The following is an 18,847-nucleotide window of genomic DNA, read 5'->3' on the forward strand; positions in this document are numbered from 1 at the left end:
AGGAGGTCCAGCAGTCTCAATTAATCTGGACCCCCCCACCCCCACCCCTCGCCCAAGATCTCTCAAACACTGGACCTCCAAACAGGCAGCATACACCAGCTGATATGAGCCCCCAACACACATACAGTAGAGGACTTCCAGGTCTGTGTTCATTCAGAGATGATGCGCCTAACCCTCAAGAGACTGGAGGTCCCAGGAGTTTAGAGGTCAGGTGTGGGGGGTGGGGGGGAGAACCACGAAGAGACAGGTGGGTTGGGAGGAGGTATGGGATATGGAACAGTCAGAGGGTAGATTGGGGGAGGGGGATAAATTATGGAGTGTAAAAAAATAAATTAATTAAAAAAATGTATAGTCCAACTGGCTTACCAAAAGCGAGGAATTTCAATTTCATATTCAATTGTTCAGTCAACCTGGCACACATTAAGTACTCTCATAAGCCACAATTGGTAATGGGCTCAGTAGTGAACAGCACAAACAAACTTTGATTCCACTGTGGCATATGGTTCGTATTCATCTCTATTCCTGCAGAAGTGCTTCAGGGCATCTCAGTTACTCTAAGACTCAGCTGGGTGTTCTGTTGTTGTTGTTGTTTACTGTCACTTCTATGAATCTTAACAATGACAAGAGATAGTACCTGTTTGTTTTCAACGTGCACTGTCCAGGTAACATAAGTCCAAATCCATGACCAATTCAGATATTGAACTGGACTTTTTACTTTTACAGTGTTTTCTGAATCGAACTCTAAAATTCCCTCCTACTGTCAACATTCTGCTCACCTCTGTAAGGTTTCTTCTGATGTATAGATGGCATGTGTGTGTGTGTGTGTGTGTGTGAGAGAGAGAGAGAGAGAGAGAGAGAGAGAGAGAGAGGAGAGTAAGACAAATATTTTTCATTAAATCCTTTACACAACGTAACTACAAATACACTAAACCACAGAAGAAAGCACAAACAATTAGCCTGAAAACAATTATGTCAAGTCTGTCTGTAAGACAGCAGGGAATCTAGTGCCTGAAGGTCAATATCTTTTGTTACTGTCTCTTCAACAGTAAGCTATATTTAGTTTTCATTTATAGGTTCTATTTGATTATATGTAGCTAACAACTAAAATATTCATTGTTCAAGCTCAGTCATCTATAATTCAACCACACCTCCCACTTCTCAAATGCCCAATAACCACATGTGGAAGTGGCTACTTCATCTCACAGTGTGGACATACCATGCCTATCAATCAATGCAAAAAATTTAGTAACAACATAAAAATGTAGGCTTTGAACTCTGCTATATTGTCACTGACTTTGTGTTAATGGTATTTTTCTTTAAAGAAGCCTATCTTGGTCATCCAAACAGCAATTTATATCTTATATTAAATAGACTGGGAAGTAGATACAAACATATGTATGTGTTAGTTCTTACAATACACAAGGAAAACGTTACAATTCTAGGAGCCTTAGGGTCAAGTATAAATTGAGCTGAATGGTCTATTTTACCGTCTACAGAATATACATACTTATTTGTTAAAAGCAATTGCAGAATTTCCAGTGTGCTCTACTTTGATTGTCAAGTTTGCATTCAACGTGAAACCTTTTAAGGCACAAGTAAAGTTAGTTCAGAGACCAAGTATTTAAAACACATTTTGCTATGGCGATAAAGTCAGAAGAAAGCTGCTGTATGACAATAAACGAAGAGGAAGCCTCCTCATGGGGAGAAAGTTCAGTCCTCTTGGGTCTCAAACTTAGCTTACCAAGGGAGCAAAAGCAGCAGGTGGGGGAGGGGGGCAGGGAGGAGATCCCTGTGGGGTTTCCATGGAAACACTAACATACATTCTCTTCCAGCACATTTGTCATTAATATTTGACTCATTTAAATGACTTTTAGAAAGGACTTCAAAACTGTCTGAAAGTAAAGGATATCAACAACAAATATCCTTATAAGAGGTAATATGTACTATAAAAATTATGAAGCCTGAATATTAATTAAGACATAAATAATAAATGGCATATTCTAAGATGCATGGCACTATCTAAAGAAGAAGGCAAAGATAAATATTAACACCACACATTACAGTTTTTTACTACTTATAAAACAATTCTTTAAAATGTTTTTTAGAAGTAGGCACATCTCCCTGAGGAAAATAGTTCTGGAAAAACAAAACAAAACAAAAGAATCGCACTAACATTTTTAACCTACCTAAGGGGACATTTCTATCACTATTAGGATATTAATTTTTGGCTCTCAGCAGCCATTCTAAAGGCAGCAAAGGACTGTAGTTATATCCCTGCCTGGCAGGCAGGCCTCGTTTCTCCTTTTTTGTTCCCTTCATAACTGATACAAAGCCCACTCAATCTTTATTCTTCAAAAAGGACTTCTTGCCAAAGGCAACCTCCCCAGACTGCTCTTTTCTACTCTCAGGGCCGTCTTGATATCCATGTCCAGTTACCCTCCAGGGTTTTAGAGCTGTTCTTGGGACACTGTTTCTTTCATAGAATATTATCGTATTGGACACTGAGGTGGGATAACCAAGGAGACTGTATAAATGTAGTCAGAGGCCACACGTAAGACCTAAGTTCCCTAGAGGGTGCTGTCTAATAAAATTCTCATCCTGACAGAAATGGCCTCTATGTACTGTCTGGTAAAGCATCCACTATTCACATGTGGCTCCTGAGCAATTAAAAAGGTGGCACTTTCTAATGTGATGTTAACTAATTAAATAAAAACAACCACTGTGACTAGCAGTTATTGTGCTAACCAAAAGAAAGAGGCAGTCTAAGATCTGGCAGAGAGACACAGAAAAAGAACACAAAAATGTATCTCTCCTAGGGAACTTCTACTACACCATTTCAAAAGCGATCATTACAGACACTACCATAAACATGGGTATAGTCTTCGCAGATGCTTTTTATCATTAGTATTTTTTTATGTACGCATCTCATATTTTAATTCAAAAATTTAAAACACATCACTAGAAGGAAAACTACCTAGGGCATATTTTTCATAAGGAGGGAATACTGAGTAACATAATAAAGCATTTATGTTACTACTACAACAGCATAACAATAAATTTAAAAAAGCAGAAATACACACACACAAAAATCAGTAACAACTTGCTACTGTGAGTGTTCCTAAAGAATTTATGGACCAAAAACAGTTTTCACTTTTCTAATGCATCATTCAGAGAAATTAGGACTCAATGAGTATATAGTTTAAGATTCATTATTATTTTCTAGTGTTAAATGACATGTTCTCAAGAGCCCTCCCAACATTCACTAAAATACAACTTGAAATTCCTACCTACAGTGTTAAGAAAAAGTTTCCTTATGTTGTAAAATCTGCAAGTCAGACATGGCGGACACCCCTGTGATTCCAGCACTGATTCCATTTCAAGACCAGTTTGACACAAGATGAGAACCTGTCTCAATTAAAATAAACATCATGACGGTGGGGTGGGGTGATCTAAAATGAGAAATACAGAGAGTAAAAGAGAAAAGCGAGCCCCAAGACTCTTTTAATCCACTGAACATGTATAAAGCTCCAGAAATCTAATGCCCTCTGTGAGAAGCTGTGATTCAGAGCGCACCATCGAGCCCAAACAGACTGGGAAATGCTGGGGCCTCAAAGACATACATCTTCAGTAAGATGGTCACCTAACAGTCCAAGAAAACTGCAAGAAAACTGGTTCTGAGAACTCAGAACAAATAATGGAGTAGAGAGAGAAAGTAGCAAGTATAAATGGCAGGGTTAGAAAAGGGGTATACACAGTGAAACAGGTCTGATGTACTTACGAATCCTAAATAGGAAAAGGCTATCATAAGGCAAATATCTGAGATTTTCAGAAAAAGGAAAAAAAAAAAACTGGAAAAGACAAACTATTGAAAGAACTTGAAACAATCTTTAAAAAGTAAATTCTATCATTAGAAAAGTACTCTAACATAGAAAAGACATAGAAAAGAACCAAGAGAGATACAGCAGATGTTCTGTGAAGGAATGTGCTTTAGATGGGGGCCAAACTCTCAGAGAGAGAGAAGAGAAAATATGCACATGCTAAGAAAACATATGTAAGAAGCATGTCCTCTGCATCATGTGACCCTCCCTTCCACAGCACAGGTAAATACAACTGAAAGCAAGAATTAGTCAGAGAAAGACATCACCATCAACAAACCCCAAGAAACCCTAAGGATACCTGAAGTAATGTCTACAGATACTGTTCAAAAGAAAAGGATACAATTAAAATATCACTCAACTTAGTATCTAAATTAGTCACTGATATTCAAGTATACCTTAACTCAAGAGAAAACTAAAGATTAGTACTTATTTCTTTTTCTTTTTAATTACATGCTTTGTAGTTAAAAGAAATTTCAGTTTATTAAAGAATCAGAAGAAACTTATGATTTTAGTAAAAAAGAAAAATTAAGTAGGAAATCAAAAATCTATACAAAATAAGGATAAAGGAGAAGGCATAAAAACAGAAGGGAATGTGGAAAGCAAGCATGTAGCAGGTAAACAGAAGATTCAATGTGGAAACTCAAAAGCAAGAGCAGGATAGTAATTCCAATGCATATTTAAGTTAATACAAAAAAAAAAAAAACCTACCAGTGAAGAACAAAGATTATCAAACTATAAACAAATTCTTACTTGTGGTAAGCATGCACAGCTATACACACCAACATTAGCAAAAGTAACAACTGTGATGGTGAAGAAAATGACAAAACCTCTGGACAAAGGCGGGTATGCAGAAGAGAAACCCACTTTAATCATGCTAGGAAAGACAACGGAAAGGAAGACAAATCATCGGATTGGTGAAATGGCTTCACAATTAGAGGAGCTTGGAATCCCCAGATCCCAAGAGCTGGCAGGAGAGAACCAACCCCAGAGGTGACACTACCCTCCACAAGTGGTTGTGTCTGCATGTGCCCATCGTACAAGTCGCTCGCAATCACGAGGGAAATAAATTTTAAAAATCAGTGAGAAAAACCAAGTTATATGAGTGGTAAAAATACAGTGGAAAAGAAAAGAAATGGCGAATTCAAATGTGAGGACAAAACGTACCTCGGACAGGGTCGGTAGATGATGCTTTGGCTAGGGATATGAACTTTTCAAGACTACAATAGTCCACAAACCAACCCTGTTGGCAGACGTTATACTGTAACTGTAAAGAGTCCTTTCCATTTTTTTTTTAATATTTTGCTTTTAAAAAATTAAAGCAGATCAAACATACTAGTGCCGTCAACACCTTTGTCTTAAAGGCGTCTTCAGGTCACATTGGTCCCACTAAGCACACTGCTTGCCACCAGCTTGAAACACTAAGGGGGCATGCTTTGTGTTATCCAGCCAATAATGATGACAAACTGGACTATGGAGTTGACACTCAATATACTAAGTAATGATATACAAACATGTCTACTCGTCTAGGTGGAAACCTATTTCCATGAAAAAATTCACTGAAATGATTTTGTCAATGTTTTATCAAGACGATCAAACCTACCTTTTTAATAGCCTAAGAAAATGTCTGCAAAAATAAGAAAACATCTCTTATAAAACTGAAAAAGCAAAATGTATATTCAAAAAAAAAAAAAAAACTAAGATCAAAGACCAATGACTTCATTAGTGATTTTCATCAGAGAGAGATGTTTCCCTTGACAGGTGCACCAAAATTAGAAAACGAAGATGCATCCAATAGCTAATCTGACATATTCATAAGTGGGTAAGACCTATAAATGCTTGAAATCAATCATGATGATGTTAGTGTCTATCTGTTTTTGCTTTTACACAATGTATTCAATCACTCAAACAGAAGTATTGGCTTTGTCAAAATTCACTGAAAGTTATATTTGGTAATTTAAAAAAATTAATCTTTTCACCAGTGTTCAAAACTAGCTACAAACTGTCACAAAGAATACTGAATAATCAATGAACTTCCTCAAACAAAAGAGCTTTACAGACTTCATATCAAATCTTCATAAAAATGAGGCAAGGAGCTGGTCTCTAACACTTGATTTTCACATACTTCCCTATCCGGGTGATGAAAGGCTAATACTGCTCAGATTTGGCAAGCAGTTTCAGAATTTGATGAGCAGTTCTGAGAAATTCCATGGCCAGGTTGGGGGAGGCAGGACTAATTTAAATGACAGAAAGGCTAGTTTTCCCTAAATTTGGTTTAAGTAAATTCTAATTCTGATAAAATATTATAGAAAAACCATGGATCAGTTAACTGTACTTTCTCCATAGCATTCAAGAATTGTAAGTGCTGTGTGAAGACAAACATTTATAATCTTAGAACTTGGGAGCCCGAGGCAGGAAGATTGCAAGTTCCAGGATAGCTACAGCAGCTCTAAACTACCAAGAAAAAGCATCACCACACCAGGAAGAGAATCTTAACTGTCCCGTGAGAGCAGCCATCTAACAATGATCCAAGTCGCTTAGCTGGATGCGCTACATGCTGTGGGGACAGAAGCAGCCGTAGAAAGCTGACTCTCTGGGCAGACTGGATAGATAGAGCATACGAGGAAAGCCCAAAGAGCTGCCTATGGACATACAGCGGTGTTACAAGGCCATCCTCTACTGAAAGAATGGGAGAACAAATAATCAAGAAAACTCTCTTCAGAAAGATCATTCCATCTAGACTATTAATTATTTTTACTTAAAAACTTCATAGAAAAAAATGAATTGCAATAATACATCACAAAAAACTCTGTACCTGGGGACAAAACTTCTACAAGTATTTAACGGTATTTTAACAATTTGATTTGAATGAGAATACAGAATATAATTTCTCAGCATTTTGAGGTAAAATTTCAATAGGTTTTCCAACCTATTATATACTACACACAGATTGATTCATACAAAATCGTTCACTTTTATCTCCTCTCTTATCCACATCATCTACTTTAAAGGGAGGATGGGAAGGGAAGTGGGAAGACGCTGTTGGGTGAATAGTTCTACTGGGAAAGCAGCCAGCACATGAGCAGCAACCCCACCTTGCTGGCCTTAATCTACCTTTCCTACTGGAAACATATGAAGTCTCCCCAGTTGCCTGTGCCAGACATAAGCACACATGTGTAGTTGTCTCCCCCGTTTACCACAAAACACCCCTTTCACTCCAATTAAACTCCACAGAAACAGAGACGTCTTTCTCACGATTGGGGCTCGCTTGAGAGAATAGTAGGTTCTTAGTAAACATTTGTGTATGTGTGTGCATGGGACATTATGTTTTATGTGCACACATGTACGTGGGAGGTGTGCGCACCACGGGTTCATGTCAGGTGTCTTATTTGTGGAGACAGGTCTCTCGCTGAACCCAAAGCTTGTCACTTTGTCTAAACTGCTTGGCCAGAAGTCCATAGAGACACTTATGGTTCTGACAGCCACACATGGCCACATCCTGTCTTTTACATGAGCACTGGGAATCCACATTCAGGTGCCCATGCTTCAATTCCAAACACATTACTAACTGTGCCATCTCCCCAGACTCTAATAAACATTCTTAAATCTATGTATTTTACAAGTATAAAATGAGCTAGAAACGCAAGTTACTCATTTTATAAATATACCTGTTGAATTCACTATTCAATCTAAAGCTAAAATACAATTAAAACTTCTTTTTTTTTTTCGGGGCAGTGGTGACACACACCTTTAATCCCAGCACTCAGGAGGCTAAGGCAGGCAGATTTCTGAGATTGAGGCCAGCCTGGTGTACAAAGTGAGTTCCAGGACAGCCAGGGCTATCCAGAGAAACCCTGTCTGGAACAACCCAAAAAGAAAACAACCCTTTATTTTTTTTTAATCAACAACTCCCTCGTGCATTTCCCACATTTTTAATAGACTGATGTAGAGCATGAACAGCACACAGAAAAGCCTTCATCTCCCAGCTGTACATAGGCCACAGTTTAACAAGCACACCAAAAGGAAACACCCATAAAACTGCACTAGAACAGAGATGGTTTGTCGCTATTCACCTCTCGGTCTTAAAACCTAAGGCTTTTGTGTCAAATATTTTTGTGGTCAAAGACTTTCTCCTTTTATAGTCCTACCTGAAAATGTCCAAAAAAGGACTTTTCACAGAGAATCCTCAAGGAAGGTATTCTTCATACCAACACCAACCGAGTGTGCCACTCCATCGTGGCTTCCCACTTCTTCAGGCGTATTATGGACACACATATGCACACATACACTCTATCCAAAAACAACTACTCCTTACATAACAAGAAGACAGTGCCCATCTTTCTCAGATGTATTTTCAGGCTCCAAGTACTCAATATTTACTGACAACTGATTAAGTCTTTTCAAAAATATTCTGGTTAAAACAACGACCTAACTCAGAGTTAGTATAAATTCTCTATGAAAACTGAACTCTGACCTTTAATCTAGCAAAATTTTAAATAGGGTCACTTTTTTAACACAATACTCAAAATTTCTCAAAGGCACCAAAATGTAGCCCAACCTGGAACATGCAAATCTCATCTATAGAAATAGACATGGTGTATGGATGTCACATAAAAGACACCCAGCTAAATTTGGATTTCAGGTAAGTTTTGTTGTTTTGGTTTTGTTTTGTTGGTTGGTTGCTTAGTTGATTGGTTGCTTGGTAAGCTTAAAATTCTAACTTGATTGTACATCCTACCTTCTTGTATTTGTTAAATATAGCAACATGAATCTATGGCCCATACACAAGACAGCATTTTCACAAGAGGAAAATAATGAACAAGTGCTATGCCAGGCTGTGTCAGATAAGAATCAGCATGCATTTTAAGAATATAAAAGCAAAACTTACTCATATTAAATTGATAAATTTTTATATGATTGTTCTTTCACAAATCAAGTTGTTAGGAATTTATAAAACTGTTTAAGTCCATCAGTTATAATTTTCTCACTGAGACCTTTTGTTTATGAATATATTTTATATTATATTCCTAATAATTATTTTAGTGTGAGACTATATTATTGGACCATTTCTTCCTTCCCTTTCATCCCCACCCTCACCCTCCCATGACCAACCCCCCCTTTGCTCTCTTTCAAATTCAAGGCTTTCTTTGGTTACATAGGAGTGTGAGTGGTGTGTGTGTGTGTGTGTGTGTGTGTACCAGCTATCTGAATTTGGACTAAATGAAACTGGCATTGGTGATGTCTGCTCAATGAAGTAACATGCTACGGTGATGTCCAGAGATAAGTTACCTCACAGGATGACTGGTCAATGATACTCGGAGTGACTCCAGATACGTGAAAAGTCTCTCGTCTGTGTAACCCATTTTCAGCTCATGGAGAAATTCCTGAGGTGAGATCTGTCGGCTACTTCTAAGACTTCCCTGTAAAACAAATCAAAAGAAAGTTTTTTAATTCAGGCTCCATGAAGATTATCTATAAAATATGAAAATCATCACATCTTTCCTAGTAACAGCTAGATACAACTAACAAAATTACTATTTTGAGGTGATATTATTCTAATGAAAAAGCTATAAATTCATAATTTTATTCACAAATGATATTAAAAAGAACACTGAATGTTTTGAGACTGAAAATAATTGTTTTTTCAAATGTAACATGTCATGGAGAGTTATTAAGTACATACTATTAAAAACATAATAAAGTAATATTTAGGCATATTTGACTATTGGAACGCAATAAAAAACAATTATTTTCATTCTCAAGACCTTTAATGTACTTTTTAATATCATTTGCAAATCTCAAAACATCCTCTGACCAACAATTCAATAGGAGGTAACCAAACCTGATTTTAAATGAGGCAAATCTATAGCTTCTGGGATAAGTATAAAGCCCTGTGCAGAGTAACTCCAAGGAAACTTTCATATGAAAAATAAAAAAGAAAAAGTGTGTGTGGGGGGTGTAAGTGTGTGTGTGGGGGGGGGGGTTGTGAATCATAAAACTCAATTCTGATATCCTTTTGCAAACATCCTAACCTTAGTTATCCCTCACCAACCTCTTTTCCTGCCCTGCAACACTATTTATTCTTCTTCCCACTTAAACCTACCTTTTTATTCTCCTTTCCCATTCTTACCACTATTGTTCCATCACACCCAAGCCCACCCCTTAAGATCATGCTTACTCCTCCCCACAAATGGTCCTTTCTACTTGGCTGGATCTACAGATACTCAATATTGCACACATACACAACATACACACACACACACAAATTACACTGAATACTTCAAACAAAAGCACAAGAATATACAAAGAGAAAGAAAATAATCAGATGATGAAAAAAGACAGACAATAAACTGGTAATGTCCCACTATACTCTTAATTTTACAAGGGGGATTTTGGAAAAATCTAGTGTATATAACATATGGGTTGAAAGACCTGGAATTCCTTCATTACTTGAAACACATTAAATGACTACTAAATGTGAGCACATCAGCTCGGTTTTAATTGTTGAGAAGGCTAGCACACCTTTGGGTACAATCCCCAGTACTACCAAATACACACACACACACACACACACACACACACACACACACACACACACACACACACTGTATTATAAATAGCAAGTACATAAGTGAGAAAAATAAGCAAATGGCAGAAACAAGCCTAGTCTCAGATATACAATTTTCACTACAGTGATCACTGAAAGCCCCACAGGTGGGATTTCAAAGGCCTCTGTCATACCTGGTGCAGTTAATGTCTAAGGAAACAAAAGAGCTAGCACTGGGGCTGAAAGCTTCCAGGCCACTAAAATAGCTTGCAAATAGTATGGACATACAACATAATACCCAAGGAAGACATCAAGGTAACAATAAGAAAAATGCTGAGATTAGATGTACAAAGAAAAGGAATTGAGCACAAACACAGAAGAATTGAGCACAAACGCAGGTCAACAATGTAGTATTTTTTTGTCTACTTCTTTTGCTTTATTAATTAGCCAAAGCATTATGCAATAAGATATAACTAGCAATGAAAAACAAATTACTTTTACGGAAACCGTTTTTGCTCATGATGATATCAAAGAATACTACATACTCACTATAGCTCACTATACTATGTACTGTAACACTCACAATATCTACTCACTATAACTGTATCTAAAATCTCAGAGTTATTCTCAAAATAGAAGAAAAGGCTCATTTTCTCATTTACATATTAGTTCTAAAGGTGACTGGGATAACAAAGTGCAATGTTGGATAGATCATCTCTGTAGGGAAGTCATTAAAGACAATGGTACTGTAGTTACAGGAAGAAAAGCCAAATCTCCTAGAACCGAGGAAGACTACTAGTAAAGGTTAACAACTCTGTCTGATGCCCCCTAGTAGGGCAGCCGTTCATTCTGACTAATTCACAGGTCCTTTGCAAGATGCCTGCCCTCAGTGAATGAATGTGGTTACAAGAAAATGCAAATAAAAGAATGGAAATAATAAAAAAGAAAATCAATTACACAGAAAATATCCGCATTTCATACAATAGATTCTGAAACAAATGCTTACTTACAAACATTTCAGATAAAGCACAGGAAAGAAACCAACTAGTTGGGAAATTAATTTTAAAAAATAACTTCCCTACCAAAATAAAAATAAAAGTATAAAGGAATTAAAATTGCGAGGGGGGAAAAATGTGTGAAGAAAGAAAAAGCCTCCTTCTCAAGGCAGGTTCGAGTTCTTTTCATTTCCCCTGACTTCAAAGGAAGCAGAGGGTAGAGCGGGATGGGAAGGATACAGGCTGCCGCATATCTTGAAATCCATTAGCCATAAAGATGAAAATACTTGAAAAGCTTTATCCCCTGTGGTATCAAAACACATTAGTGAGATAAGGATGTCTGCCTGACATCACAAAAATTAGAAGGATATTTATCCCACATAATTTTTAAATCTATTTTAATCCCTTGGCGAAATGTATTCTAAAATCCCAAATGCCAGATAGAGAAAAGTCCAGAGCTTATGCCGTTCATATTCTTTACTAAGGTATCCAAGGGCACAAAAGGTAATAAGCACACCTTTATTCATACTCCTACCTTGCTATTTGTCTAAACCCAAGCAGTCTCACTCTTGCTAAGTGACTATTAAAGGTAATAGCAGCCATTTCCTTTGACCTGTCTTGACCAGTTCCTTTTGTTCCTGCCTGAGGACATCCCTCCTTTCATCTCAGCTTAGCTAAAAGGCAAATTCACTAGCCTAGACCATTCCTTTGTACAGTAAGTCAGAATCCCATGTCTGACAAAACAGACATGTACAGTTAGGTACCAGTGGAAAGTAGCGATGGAATGGCCTGCTCACCTCTGTCAAATAATTCCGTGATTCTTTATACAACTTTGAAGAAGCTATCACTTTAATGTTGACTTTGTTTTTTAAATTATAAAGAGAAAATACTTGGTCTAGATATATATACAAACTCTGCAGGGAAATGGCACCTGGAACTACCAGCAAGGACTCATCCCTGACCTCTGTTGGCCTAATACTGCTCCATACGATGGCTTCTAAAATGCCTGCTTAAATGGCCTGAGACATACTTCCACAATTGCTGCTCACTCTTATCCTCACTAAACTAGCCCTCAATCCACAGTGGAAATACCCAAAATTCACCATGTAGCATTCTCTAGTGTACTTAATACATAGTCTTTTAACTAGCCTTAAATCTATAGAGTGCCAATGTTAAAAATACATATCCAAAATATATAACTGCTAAAGATTCAAAAAATCAAAACTTAGGTGACAAATAAAAATAGACTGAGGTAAAGCTATTTATTAAAATAAGGCCTTCTCTTTGACACTTTCTAATTTAAAGCAGTAAAAGTGAAGGGGGAAAAAAGCAGCTATGGATATCAGTAGAATACATGCAATGTCCAATTCTTCAGTGTCTTACATAGCTGTATGTATCTACCTCTAGGACACCTAAGTCCATAAGTTAACTAGCTCTGTTCCTTCAGTCTTACATTTTCTTAATTCCATGTGTGTGTGTGTATATATATATATATATATATATATATATATATATATATATATATATATACACACACACACACACACATATCCATATCCCAATACCAAGAATAATTTTAAGGAGTTTATGTTAATAATTTAAGAACATGGCAGAGTCACCACAGGGCAGTCAGCACATCATTGCCAAGAGGCTAATTACAACTTAACTACTACCTTGTATGCTATTATTCAAATGCATTGCAATAATTCTCTTGAATTTTTAAATGATTTCAAGCATGTCTAATGTCACTGACCAAAAGAAACACTAAGCTCAAGTCATAGGTGGAACAACAATATGAACTAACCAGTACCCGGGAGCTCTTGTCTCTAGCTGCATATGTATCAAAAGATGGCCTAGTCGGCCATCACTGCAAAGAGAGGCCCATTGGACTTGCAAACTTTATATGCCCCAGTACAGGGGAACGCCAGGGCCAAAAAGGGGGAGTGGGTGGGTAGGGGATTGGGGGGGTGGGTATGGGGGACCTTTGGGATAGCATTGAAAATGTAAACGAGGAAAATACCTAATAATAAAAAAAAAAGAGGAAAAAAAAAGAAACACTATGCTATTTCAGCAACATATATTACTCATTTTCGGAACATCTACAACTGAAATCAACTTGTAGGAACAATAAAATCTGTTAACCTCACATGGTTTTATACAGACTCAAAACAGACACATGGAAGCTAAAAGTGCCAGAGACGAACTCACTGACCACCCAAACTACATTTCACAAGAATCTCCCTTGTTAAATAAGACATTTAATGAGCACCATTATATACAAAACCCTGCCCTATAGCTCTGGAAACCTGTTTACCTGTATATTTAAAATAGCACAGGTTGGGATGGAGAGGTAGCTCAGCAGTTTATTAAGAGCACAGAATATTCTTGCAGAGAACTTAATATCAGGTGCCTCACAAGCAACTGTAACTGCAGCTCCAGTAGACCCATGATCACTGTCTTCTGAACTCCACAGACAGCTACACTCATATACACTTACCCACACTGACACACCATACACATGATTAAAATTAGTTAAAGTAATTTTACAAAAAAAAACAGCACATGCTAAAACTTTAGAATTACCAAGTAAAATGTACAAAGACTAATAATAATGATAATAATAATAATAAAACAAAAATAATAATAGTAAAGGTACCTGTTTGGTTTCTAAATATTCCACACAAAAAAATGTTAAAGCCTAACAAACCAACACTAATTTTAGAAAATTATATATTAATTTGATACGATTTTTAAAAACTCAACACACTTTATACTTTCCCTATCTATCAGTACTTACACGATAAGTGCTGATATTGTCCTTGTTTTCGAACATTGGTCATTACCTTCAATAACACACTTATTTCTTCCCTATGTGTATAGTTATTTCTTTGCCTATTTGTATACATGTCCTAATGTGCTTGGGTGTTCTCATCTGTCTGTGCACATAAATGTGCAAGCTAAAGTCATTCTCAGCATCTTCCCTGATTGTTCTCCATCATCAACACGATTAGGGTCCCTTGATGACAGTGAGGCACTGATTCCAGCACTCAACATACAGTCTACATCAGTCTCTGCTGCACTAGCACAGGACTACCCCTGTGCTGCCATGTCTACCTTGCTTTTAAGTGGCCACTGGGGATCCAAACTTTGGTTCCTCAACTTCATACATTCACGGGAAATGTCTTACCTGCTGAGCTATCTCCCTTAGTCCTACCATTTCTTTACATACATACATACATACATACATACATACATACACACACGCACGCACGCACGCACGCACGCATGTATGCAGGAATACAGGAGGGATGCAGGAGTCAGAGGGAAATTTGCAGGACCAAGTTCTCTCCTTTCACCATGTGAGTTGGAGGATCATATTATTGATCAGGCAAGGAGGCAGAGCCCTTAACTGCTCAGAGCCCTTAACTGCTCAGTCATCCTGCAACCATTTATACTTGCTTTTGGTTACAGAAGGAACATTTTTAAGCTAGTAAGTATATAAAAGAATGTATATTAGTTAGCAGAGAAGGAATCACACAGAACTGTTCAAAAGTCCATAGAAAAAAGAGAGAAAAATGAAAATTTAGAAAGTCAGAAATCTAAACATACAGTAAACCCAAACTGAAGGTATTTTAGGTCAGATAAACAAGTTAGTATATTAACATATTGAAGGGCTCGATGAATTAAATTGCAAGTTATCAATACGAATCTTCCTTCCCTCTCTCTTTGTGTGTGTGTGTATGTGTGTGTGTGTGTGTGTGTGTGTGTGTGTGTGTGTAGGGGGGGAAGAGGAGGAGGAGGTGGAGTTATAGATTCATATAGAAAGGGGAATGAAAACAGAGAAATGTGTGCATGCATTGACACATGTGTTTTTCATACACAGATAACACAATCAGCTCTCCAAATCGTTAGTCTATGCACCTATAAATTTTATCAACAGCCTACCAAGTTTTTGGAATAGATTTCTTCCATATTGAATACGACCAGACTTTTTTTGTTATTTATCTTGTTATTATTTCTTGAACAATAAAATATAACAACAAATTACATTATTCTTTGGAAACATGGAATGTACAGCTGATTTAAATTCATCAATATGTTATCGATTAGTAAAAAAGCAAATTTGCAGGATACGGGTGGATACAAATAGGTCATTTGTCGTGTTTAGTCACTGAAAGTTCATCAAGTGGTATGCTTATCTGGATCTTGCTACATGAATATAAACTAAATATTGAAAAACATTTTTAACTTTAGTAACTTCTGAATTTTGCACTATTTCCAAAATTTCATACTTTTAAGTTAAATTGTGGAATATCATGCATTTCCTGATTGAATAAAACGCAAACTTACATGGAGTTAGATAAACCACTTGCCTCTACTTGTCATCTTCTGAGCATTCTCAGAATGGAAAAATGTTTAGTTTCGTCTGAGCAACACTGCGATTAAAGACAAAAAGAGCCCGAGGATGGGGGTGGAGGAGTTGATTAAATAAACATAGATGTTCTAATTTGCCAGCCTCTATTTGATGGTTCAATGAAGAATAAAGATCTGCTTGGCACATGTGAGGAGATAGAATACCTGAGTGATACTCTTAGTCATTGGTTCATTATCTTCTTTATTATGTTGATTACATTTATATAAAAAAGAAAACCACAACAAAACTTCTTTGGGCATTTACTATAAGGGGACAGGGGCTGTGAAAACACCAGATGTTCCAGTCTTCAAAATTAGGCAATTTGCTTTCAGTTCCTCCAGGTAATTGTGCAATTATTTGCCTCCGTGATTCTGAGCTCTACTTACAAGTGTCACAGGGAACATTGACAGCTCAGGTCACCCTTCCTTTTCCTTGATTTAAGAAGAAACCACCAGCCTCCCTATCTACCCACCGCGAGAAGGCTGAGCCTCTATGAGGAAGCACATTTGTAAATGCAAATACAGCCGTGTAGTGAAGGTTCCCTGGTTCAGAGAAGGGTGTGCCCTTTCAGAGGACTGAAACCTGATTCCCAGCAACCACGTGTCAGCTCACAACCATCTGCAATTCCAGAGTGAGGGATCCAACACCCACCTTTGACCTCCATAGACACTGCTTGCATGTGGTGCATGGGCATGTGTGTAGGCATATCTATATACATTAACAATAAAAACAAAACTGTCACACACTTTCTACAGTACTCTTTATGTAATAAAAATAAAAGTTGAGGGCTGGAGAGATCGCTCAGTGGTTAAGAGCACTGACTGCTCTTCCAAAAGTCCTGAGTTCAAATCCCAGCAACCACATGGTAGCTAACAACCATCCGTAATGGTGCATCTGGTGCATCTGAAGGCAGCTACAGTGTACTTAGATATAATAATAAATAAATCTTTAAAAAATAAATAAATAAAGGTTGAGTATAGGGAGATACATTAAGGAGAAAATGACAATACTTAAATCATATCCTACCATAACCAGTTAGGAGACAGGAAAGTCAGAGCTCCTCTATGTAAGAAGGTATTTTGTGGTTACAGAATGCTTGCAGCTGCAAAACTGAAAGACATTTTTAATACTCTTCTATCGCCATCACTGTAAGCATGTCTTGTTTGCAATGAACGCCACTTAAAGATCAGAACACAAGAAGGAAGATTGGGCCCACAGACTGCAAGATGGAGATAAGCTGGAAACACTGAATTGCTGGAGCCCAGCACCAGATTCTTGTTCCAGTATCCATCACACAACCAAGGTGATATGGAAAAAGCAAAAACTTGCAGTATTTATTTCCCCAAATCTGTTATTATGAACAGACATTATATGAATAATCCTTAAGTAAATAAATGAGAGGCTAACAGACCTAAATTTAGTGAACTACTATGTCTCATCTAAGAAAATGAACAAAGTGACAATCTAACACTGGTAGACTTCTAAATCCTTTTAAACTCATCATTTCTGTTGGAGACCATACCGTGAGAAAGTAGACCTTTAACAGTTTCCCATCCTAATAAGCCAAATGGCCTTGTGTTAAGGAGCTGGTCACCTCCTCCTCCCTATCTCTTCCTGGCACCTAAGACCCTAAAAAGTTGAATTATGGTCCCCTCTTCCTTATCTCTTCCTGACTCCCAAGACTTCTAAGGACATGAGTTATGTGCTGAGCCCAGCTTGATACCCCTGACTGTTAAGGGGGAATCTACATTCCTGAAATAAGACTCAGGGTGCCTCCTGCCTGCAGTCAGAATTCAGCCCCCATGTCCCCAGATGACTACTTCTTTGTTCTTTGTTAATTCCCCCTCAGCCCCTCCCTATTTCCGCTCACTGTGTGCTTATAACCTGGAGTTTCAGCCTAATAAACTGAGACCTTGACAGGAATCCTCCTTGGTCTCCTCTCTTCTTTCCCACCCGTTTCTCTTGCAGGTTTGCGGTTCCCCTCGTACCCACGAATAACTGGGTCCTGCTGGATGGGACACATTTCTAAGGTGCTCTGTGTAACACAATTTTCCACCTAAAGAGACAATTAGAATGAACCTATATCTGCCATGCACCATTATACTGAGTACTAGATTCTGTAGAGAATGAAAGTCTGTCCATGAGATGCCTTTGGTGGGAAACGGTAGCCAGTGGTTATAAAGTAGGACTAGATATGAATGTAGTCTCCTGCAAGCAAACAAACAAACAAACAAACAAAACAAAAAAACAGAATATACAAAGTATTGTCATTTTACACAATAGCTTTGAGATGAAACTATATAATAATATAGAAATAAAGGTAGTGAATACTTTCCTACTAAATATGGTGGAAAACTAGGTCTGCTTTGTGAGTACTTGAGTCTGTGTGTCTCCCAAGTGTGTGTGCAGGTATATGTGCACATGTAAACCTCCTGTGGAAGTCAGAGACAACCTAGGGTATTGCTCTCAGAGACTGTTTAGATTGGGTTGTTGTTTTAATATTTAGCTATTTTAATTTATGTGGATGAGTGTACTGCATGTATTTCTGTATATCACATATGGGCACTCTGCACAAAAGACAGAAGATGATAATAGCTGCTCTGGTACTAGAGATACAAAGGACTGTAGGTTACCATGTGAGTGCTGGGAAACACAGTCTGATCCTTTGGAAAAATAGTCAGTGCTCATAACTGCTAAGTAATTTCACCGGGCCCTTGAATTTTTTGAGACAGGATAGACTAGCTGGCCAGGGAGCCAGAGGTCTCAGTCTCCACCTCCCTTATGCTGGAATTACAAGCACTGGCCACTGTGTCCAGCATTTTTATTATATACTCCTGAGATCAACCGGTTCTCCAAGCTTACAAAGTGCTTAGCTGCCTTTTTACTGCTGTCATTAAAAAAAAAAATCAAGACCACAGGCAACTTATAGAAGGAAAAAGGAAGGAGAGAGAACAAACTTAAAATGGCATGGATCTTTTGAAACTTCAAAGCCCACTCCTAGTGATGTACTTCCAGC

At 37.6% G+C, this 18,847-nt stretch overlaps 1 protein-coding gene across 3 annotated transcripts in view; it reads right to left on the reverse strand.

Annotated features, from left to right (window-relative positions):
- The window catches only part of Diaph3 (diaphanous related formin 3), a 485,891-nt gene that overhangs the window by 372,935 nt on the left and 94,109 nt on the right, over positions 1-18,847 (reverse strand). For all 3 annotated transcript variants that reach the window (NM_019670.2, XM_011245123.2, XM_006519312.4), the window contains one exon: positions 9,165-9,295. In NM_019670.2, the coding sequence (NP_062644.1) occupies positions 9,165-9,295 (131 nt within the window). The remainder of the gene's footprint in view (positions 1-9,164; positions 9,296-18,847) is intronic.

The sequence above is a fragment of the Mus musculus genome, chromosome 14 (genome assembly GCF_000001635.26).
Source record: "Mus musculus strain C57BL/6J chromosome 14, GRCm38.p6 C57BL/6J".
NCBI lineage: Eukaryota > Metazoa > Chordata > Mammalia > Rodentia > Muridae > Mus > Mus musculus.